Consider the following 9,321-nt stretch of genomic DNA (forward strand, 5'->3'; position numbering starts at 1 on the left):
GCTGGAATGTTTGCGTCCTACTGTAAATCGAATTTTGTCATTCACATTTATGTCCTAGCACTTTCCTCATTTTGTTGTTTGAGCTGTTCTTCTCTGGAGTGTACAAGGCTGACATTTGCAAGCAATCAGAGAGGTTGAGCATTGTTGCATTTGGGTACATGCAAATAAGAGTGTGAGTGATGCGTAATACAGCTCCAAGCTCCAGTGTGCATATAAAAAGGTTGTGATGGCTTGGAAAATTACAGCAACATTACTGTTTAACTATCTATCCCTCCTGGGGCTAATCAGTGTTGATGCATATTGCAGCTAATCTGTTATGGTGCAATGTTTTACATTTACTCCATACCCAAAGATTTTATGTTGATTTCCTACTTTCCAGACAGCCACTGGTTTTATTTCATTTCAATACGCTATAAATATAAAATGAGGATGTAATGATACAGTTAAAGCAGTCATGTGGCATTAAGCCCAAAAAACTTGTAGGTCTGCATTTAGGTTGATGCTGTGACATACTCTAACACACACAGTCTGGACCATGTTTCACTTGTAAAGCAAAGAACACTGGCTTTTTGTTTAGATTAGAACATTTCTGTTAAATGGGCAAGGAACAGTAACAAAAGAAGAAGTAGCCAGGAAAAGACAAGAATCCATATTTTTGTTCAGAAGTCCTCACCTGGCTTTCCAGGTAAATAAGGTTCCTCTGTAGGTGATGGGAAAGAACATCAGTCTGCAGTAGCCATAGCAGAAGGAAGAGAAGAAGCAGGAGCAGTGAAGCCATGTTGTTTGGTAGATATGGACAAAACAAGACAAGAGGAAATAAGAAGAGGACAGAAGGGGAAGGTAAAAGATAGTCAAAGGCACATTTCAACAGGAAGGATGAAATCATAAAAAGAGAAAAATGAAGATCATTTGAGATGTAGGGCTTTAGACATAATAATGTATCGCTGTATGTTTATTTTTCACTTAGAATAAACTTGAGGATTGTGTTTTAGTTGCTAAGTTTATTTTTTCTATGACAAGCTTTCCCTATAATATTAATTCAAATATTAAAAGGGTTAGCAATGAATGGTAAAAATAACCACTGAATATTCAGTAATCTGGGGTTTGGCAGAATCAGCCTGCCCAATGTCAGCTTGTTTGGTGGTAGGTGAACAAGTTGATCACAATAACTGTGACTGACCATCATGAGGAAAATAGCAGAATGTGAAGTTGTCACCATGTTGTATTGAATTTTGAGTAAATGTGCCATTTTGGGAGCCTCACGCACATTATCAATCATAGATATATACACTACATACTGTTCAAGTATAAGTTCATTTAAAAAATAGTATCTCATGCAGCTACATACAGTAGCAGATGCTTCAGCTATGTCCAAACACCCACTTTATTATTCAGGTTGAGCACAGACAGGACAGAAATTGATTAATCTGCAGTGTTTATGATATCTGTCAACAACTGCTAGCTAGCGTTAGCTCCTGAACTGAAAGCTGAAATCAGGGTGCAGAGTCATTTTTCAGTCTGTTGTTCTAGTTGACAGGATCTCTAGGTCTGCTACAAGTTAGCTACAGTTTCTTAAGGTTACCCAATTTAGATGACCACAGTCAGTAAAGTGAGATGTAAATGATTTAAACAACCTTTTAGCCAAACAAAACAAGAACATATGCAGATAACTCCAGCGCCTCCTCCCAAAATGGCACCCCCGTCCCAACATTCAGCACAGTGTGACATACCTTCACATGCTCTATAGCAGAATATAAAGGGTGAACACCACAAATTCTCTGTTCCTACTGAGCTATTTTCTTCCTAATGTACTGTGTATGTAGGGCTGGGTGGTACATTCAGTAGATATTTACAGTTAAGAAACTCTGGGTAGTAACATGGATATAATGTAAAAAACTGTTAGCCATTCCTCACTTCACTTAAGATGGAACAGTCTGGTAGCTTGAGAAAATATAGAACATGACGGTAATGCAACCTACTGACCAGGAAAAAAAAACGAGTACGTGAGCGCTAAAACCATGTGGCCATATCCAAAACTCCATATCATACAGTAACTGTCTCATATCACAATATGACTTTATATATTATATTACCCAGCAGTTCACACATGCAGATTGTTAAGTTGTAACTAGTTAACACATGTTCTGCAATATAAATCATACAATTTACAAAACCTAAAGCAGTCAACCCAAAACACACAACAACATGCTACACTTCAAACTGCAACAATTTCAAAACCAGGGACACCAGACATGTTACACACTTACTGTACATTTGTTCTAAAATAACTTTGAGCCTTCCACCTCAGAACTAATAAAGTTAGTACTACACTGGGCACACATAAGACACAACATGCTAGTGGCTTCAAACCAGAACTTGTGATGCACGTCAAGCTGAAAAGAGACAAAAAATGATATGTTTTTTTAATGAATCAGCTCTGATGCATCCAAGTTCTCATGGTTCACAACTGCACAGAAACCTCAAGCCAACATGCTTGGACAGGAGTAGCGCTGCCAATGCAAACCCATGCAAGTGCAAAAGAAAGCCCATGAATCAAGATACCAAACCCCAACATCCACACACCCATCAGTCTGCACATACACTGATGTCAGAATAATACATGTTCACATAGTAGGATACCTGCAACTGGTCAACAATGCCGTATGACTATGACATTCATTTCTAGTCTGATGGCTCCAATAAATATGACTGCATTTTAAAAGTAAAAATTAGGGTTTATTGTCAAAGTTTGTCCCAAAATATATCATATCATATTAATATGTCCTTTTAACGTGTCTGCTGTTTTGTGTTTATTCTCTCACAAATTTGGAATCCTCAGTTTCCCTGTGCTGCATCTGTTGTTGCTTATTGTTATTTAGTAACGCCACTGTTGACCTGGGGATGCAGAAAACAAACATGTGACACCTGGTGTCATCAGCTCATGTTGACATGTTATAGTTTTACTATGCCAGCTCCTCACTGGTGCCACAACAACAATAATTGTTATATTATATTTGAATTATTTTTCATATTTTTCTATGGTAATGGCACTCCATGTTACTATGGTAATTTCCTGTGATACTTGCCTTCCAGTGTTTCTTCTGTGGTACCCAAAGTTGTGTAATATGTTTACTAACATTTCCTGTACTTGTTCTATGGTACTTTACACCTGGCTCTTTACAAAAAGCACTTCTGTAAGGGATTAGAGGCCTTTTTGTGTGTGACAGCTTAAGGCACTATGTACTGGTTTCTACATTCAGCCAATGGTTGTTGCTCTTTGTTATAAAAGTGTGTTAAATGACTGACCAAAGTTATTAGAATGTATTCATATAAATTAACCTCTGCATCAAATTCCATTAAAGGTTATCTGAAAATGTCAACCTGTTGGTGGTGCTAGGTACAAGTCAGTAGAATCTGAGAGCCATGAATGTCTGTACCACATTTTGTAACATTGTAGCTATTTAACTAGTTAAGTAGAAACTCCAGCCAGCTGGTGCCATTAGATGAAATGGGGATCACCAGAGTCATTAGTATACATACAGACCATGAACATATGTACCAAATTCCAGGACAACCAATCCAACAGTTGTTGAGATATTTCAGTCTGGACCAAAGTGGTGGACCATTCAACTTCTACTGTCAACACAAAAAGACAAGTGCTTGAGTAGTATTGACTACACTGTCTTCTACCTTTCACAGTTCAATTTTACTGCCAGTACTGCCAGTCTACACAAGGAACCTCTCCTCACAGACACACAAAAACACACAGAATGTGGGATTTTGATTGCTTGACTGGAAAAGCACAAATGCATGCATGCAACCACATGTACATACATACATACTGTACATTCAATGCTGACCTTGGCGTTGGGCCCCTCCATGCCCAGGGCCATTAGCTGCGCAACTGTGTGTTCCCGCAGGCTGTTGAGCTCTGCCTGCTGTCGACGGAGCTTGATCAGCATCAGAGTGAGCTCCTCGGGCTGCATAGAGCAACAGACAGAGGAGAGAAGAAGAGCTGCCACACTGACAATATCAACAACACCCAGTGACTAACTGTTATTAGACATAATGCACTGACTCAGATGCCTTTTAATAGGAGAGAAAGCAGTACAGTGGCCTTTTTTCACAATACTGGTCTGCCAGGACCTGTGCCTGTTAGTTCAGTAATGCAATTTGAATCTTTAAATGCAGTATTATGCACATAATCATCAGCACCAGATGAACCTTCATTAACATTCTGGGGGCAGAGTTATTTTATATACAGATGATAACCTTGTTTATGTTGAACAGTCATAGACATTTCAAGCTCATAGCCTTACTTTTGTCTTCTTTTCCAATCTAAGACAATATGAACAGAAACCTCATCATGCAACACTAGATAGCATGCTAACTATTAAACTGTATACTAGCTCTGTCGTATCCAAAGTGTATTTCAGAATTGAAAAGATAATACCTGGGAGATTGATATGATATAAGTCAAATATGGTATATGTCAAATTCTCATGATATGCAAGAGAATTTGACATACGAAAACCATTATTTAATATAATTTAAAGCTTTATTACTTTAAAATCTTTGGCCATTAGGGGTCAAACAACTCTACAACAGGCTGAGATACACAAATACCTGATATATTAAAGCTTTAATAAAATATCCAGCTAACCTGTTAGCAAATGACTGCCTATTTGCACATCCAGGAGACAAAGAGCACCATTAATTGTTTGGAGCTGTGCCTTTTGCCACAGTAATGAAGGTAAGACCAATAAGGACTTCCCTTTGATCTCTAATTTGGCTTTTACCACCTGTCAGGGCCGCTCGGCGGCCGCTGCCTCTCCTCCGTCTTTCTCACCTCTGCTCTCTCTATCATGTGGGCTCTGCACCTCAGCTGTGTTGCATTCCAGTAATTAGCAACTGGTTTGTCATGCACACAGCTGGGGTGCATCCCGATGATTACCTTCGCCTCCTTATATAAACTTCTGGCAGATGCTCCGTCTGGGCCAGAACATTAACATAGTAACGCGGACTGTACATGTTGGTAGAATGCTACGCTGACAGACACTGTGCGTTTTGGCTTGACTCTACCACACTACCTACGAGCTACGCTCATTTACACTACACTACACTACATATCATACATATCCAAGTACCGTACTTTCCCATGTTATGTTCTTTTGATACTTTGTGTTCACTTTATTTACCTGCTACCGTCATGTTTTTCCCCCTAGCACCTGGGTCTGCACACTTGAGTCCAACCTCAGTCCTCCCTCACCCTCCTGGTGAGGGGGGCTACCATAACACCACCTCTCTCAAACCACAATCAAAATAGTGAGCCAAAAGAATATGGTTAGGTATTGTTCAATTTTTTGATTTTTTGATACTGCTACAGGTACCAATATGTTGACTTCGGTACCAGTTCCTGAAGGATACTTTTTTGATACCAATTTTATAAAATGCATTTTAACATGGATATTTACAATCAGTTTAGACTGAGAAAATGTTACATCTCCCATGCAATGCACCTTGAAGTCAAGCCTCTCAAAATACTCCAACATACATGTGATGTGAGGCTTGTCTCTGTGCACTGTAATAAGCATGTTTTTGCATGTTGCAACAAGCATGCTGCATTTTTAGTCGCTCACTGACGCTGATGAGATTTACTCCTTAGTTATCACAATATGGCCCCAAATGACTAGGCATTTGTCAATACTCAATAGTATCTAAGCAGTTTGGTCTGTATTATTGACTTTTGCAAAAAGGTGATTAACTACTTGCCACGTCTAATACATGGTGAAGAATTTAAGGGGGTAGCACACTTCAAATTATTGGGTTTGACAATGATGGAGAGTCTGTCATGGGATATTAACACAACATCAGTGATTAGGAAGGCACAACAGCATCTCTTGTATTTGAGGAGGTTAAAGAGGGCAAACTTACTGCAGAAGTCTCTATTGAATTTCTATCACTGTGCTACTGAAAGTGTGCTGACATATAATGTATCAGTGTGGTTTAACAGCTGTATTAGAACGGAGCAGCAAGCTCTACCACAGGTCATAAAATCTGCTGGGAAAATAATCGGTATTCCATTACAGGACATTTCTACTACCTACTCCTCCAGATACAAACGCCAGTCAATAAATATTATTAGGGATCAAACACACCCTGCCTACCATTTGTTTGAACACATGCCTTCAGACAGGAGATATACAGTAGCTCCATCAAAGCTGGGACAAGGAAGATGAGAGACAGTGCCCCCCCACAGGCAACCAGGATGTTAAATGAGTAAAGTTGATTGTACTGCTAAGACGCTGATACTGGTGGACTATGGGGAGGGTGGCTGGGAATCTCTGGGTTAAATGTGTTTTATTGATTATTTTAATGTAAAGTTGTATTTTAAATCTACTTGTGGTTATGGGAGTTGCTACATATTTTTGTTGTCTGTAACACAATGACAATAAAAGTCGATCCTAAAGTATTGACATTTGGTAGCCAGCCCTACAAAAGAGTTGGTGATAATTCTTCCTGGTTTGATGAGTGTGAATGACCCCTTTCTCATTCTTATTTTTATTAATGATATAAAAATGTTGGTTTGTGGAGCTTTAAAACTGCACTTTTAAGATTTCTTTACCTTCTTCTTTTGAGGGGAGCGAATACTAAACATTTGCCAGGTGTCCAGGAACACTGCTCTAACTAAATGCTAATACTGCCCTGTGTGTGTTAACTGTTTACACTTTCACTATAACACTTGCTTGTGTTCCCACCTGGTTCTTGAGACCTTATTCCCTAGGATTCAGAATAATGTGTAGTACAGAACAAGAATGAGACTCGGGCCATTTTTCATTTCACTGTTTCCCTTAACTGTTACAAAGCTGATAACGGTTCTATAAATCTCAGAAGGTTCCTACATTTGACATGTGGCTCAGGGGGCTAGGAAATATACTGCATCTGGAGAAAATCCAGTCAGTCAGTATTTCAGTCAGAGAGGAAACCTTTCAAAGGTTTTATGATCCTGCTACTGGCCAGTGTGTGTGAACTGCCTGATTTATTACATCATCAGTCTGGTCAAAATATTTATGTGTTATCACCATATAGTTCCAATTTTATTGTCAGTATAAAAAAAAAAAGACTAGATGAGGGGCGAGATCAACAGTGATTTCAGTTAAAGATTTATGGATAGACCAGTGCAGAAAAACACAGTCCTGCAGACACATACTGTATGGGTTCAGGTAGGTCAGACACAAACACACACATTACACAGTGAAATAAGGGAGCACAGCCACTGTGATAAGACAGTGAACTGAAAAAAAGCCCTGTGTAAAATTACTCCACAAATCTTCCTCATCAAACTGCCACAGCACTCGACTGTCATCAAGTATTCACAATATTATTCACAGCTTGCCTTGAACAGAAATATCAGCTCTCAGTCTTGATTGCTGTTGCTTCAATTTGAGAGCAAAGACAATTTCACTTGTGCTGCCACATTGTGCGTGTGTGCACTGTTATCATTACAATGGCATTGTCAATAATTACATTGGTCCCACAGAGACAAGTGGAAACAGCAATAAGAAGCTGCTGAGAACAAAACATCATTAAGATGGACATGTGAGTTATGTGTCAAGTCACTGTGGGTTTAAATCAGTGATAGACCGTAGAGGCTGTTTATTTTGGTCAATGCTGTCAAAACTTTAACTCTGTAAAAGTTTATGAAGAGGTGGTGGACTGTAGGTTGAATGTAGGTCTCACCGTCTTGCCTTGGAGGGACTGTGGGGTGATGGTCTGAGGAGGGACGCCGGATGCGACAGATCGACGGTCAGGTGGATAGCCATACTGTGGGAGACAGATGAGAAGGGAATGATGCTGACAGAAGACAATGGTTCTTCACCTTGTTTGTCTGTTGTTCATTGACCACACCCATACATTATATATATTCATACAGTTATGGCCAAAAATACTGGCTCCCTCCCCTGCATTTCTGTCAGATAATGCACCACTTACACTTGAAAGTACTTCACTGCTCACTTTCTAAGATTTAATAACACATTCCTAGACACAACAAATAGGGGATATATTTCTTAATACAATCCAAATTTCTACTTCATACTCCATACACATCTTTCCTTTAGAGGAACCCTGTGAGGTACATTATTATCTATAAATGACGCAAACTTCACATGACTGTTGACCATTTTCTACATCACGCCATGCAAATGTTCAAGAATCATATTGTCACATTGAAGCAGAACACTGATAAACTAAAAACACAAACATAAAATAAACATCTGTCTGGAGCCCATAAGGCTTCAAATTCAATTAGTTTGCTAATACAGTATGTATCACAATAGGGCGTTAAGGTGGCTACTGCATTTTTTCCCCCAAATGTCAATAGTTATATATAGTGCATATTCATAAATAAATTTCAATATAATTATATTATAACCAAAGCATTTTGAGGATGGAGGGTTGAAATCAGGGTCCACAGGTTTTTTTTGTTGCTTAGAGACCTTCCTGTAGCTTTATAAGGCTCTGCAGTACACCCAGAAACAAGTGTCAATAATACTACAGTACCACTATAGAATCAACAAAATGACTATTTTACATTATTATGGAATAACAATAAATTCAATAATTGGAAAGACTCCTCTGGCCTGTACATTTTGACATGTGAGTTTCTGGGACAATATTTCAAAAGCCAATATAATCACAATACAAAAACATCAAAATATGTATTGTTTTGTCTAGTGATATGAATTATGTGGTCTCCATACACTAGCAGCTTCATATCTTTTGTAAATAAGATAGCCTAACAGAACGTAAGTCAGTATATCTGGTTGTTCTTTATATAATCAAACCAGTGGGAAAAAAACAGGAATACAGTACAAGTATTCCACAGCTAATCATACATTGTTGTCATTGAATTTTAATTGTATCATGATTGAATCAAATTGTACACTACTATATTGGACATCAAATCATATCAAGAAAAAGTCATATCGTCTCATCCCTTGTTTCTACAGAACAAAAAAAAAAAATCATTTCTCACTTGTTATACTGAGTGTCAATCCTAACTTTTATGGATTCAACATTATTACACCTCAGTTCAACCCAATGTTTCCTCCTCTCTCTGGCTGTGACTACAGAGCACAGTGTGTCCGGTGTGCTAACGTGAGCTGTCTACTGTGTTTCAGTCAGTGCAAACTTGATCTGAGGTGTCACTGTGGCTCAGAGACTGGGGGCAGTGACTCTACCTGGGCTTCAGACTTTTGACTCAAGTGAGAATCATCCAGTGACTGCAAACTCAACTCTGTATTCTGTTTGTCTCTCTCA

General features: G+C 38.7%; 1 protein-coding gene across 7 annotated transcripts in view; it reads right to left on the bottom strand.

The window, feature by feature from the left end:
• Positions 1–9,321, bottom strand: part of plekha5 (pleckstrin homology domain containing, family A member 5) — a 259,165-nt gene that overhangs the window by 36,146 nt on the left and 213,698 nt on the right. For 6 of the 7 annotated variants that reach the window (XR_002275551.1, XM_020608317.1, XM_020608315.1 and 3 more), the window contains 3 exons: positions 7,741–7,824; positions 3,861–3,980; positions 674–727 (listed from right to left, as the gene is read on the bottom strand). Coding sequence is in view for 6 of the 7 variants with exons in the window: in XM_020608317.1 (XP_020463973.1) it covers positions 674–727; positions 3,861–3,980; positions 7,741–7,824 (258 nt within the window). In the remaining variant the exon portion in view is untranslated. The remainder of the gene's footprint in view (positions 1–673; positions 728–3,860; positions 3,981–7,740; positions 7,825–9,321) is intronic. The other variant, XM_020608318.1, reaches the window with a different exon arrangement.

The sequence above is a fragment of the Monopterus albus genome, unplaced genomic scaffold, assembly GCF_001952655.1.
Source record: "Monopterus albus unplaced genomic scaffold, M_albus_1.0 scaffold92.1, whole genome shotgun sequence".
Lineage (NCBI taxonomy): Eukaryota > Metazoa > Chordata > Actinopteri > Synbranchiformes > Synbranchidae > Monopterus > Monopterus albus.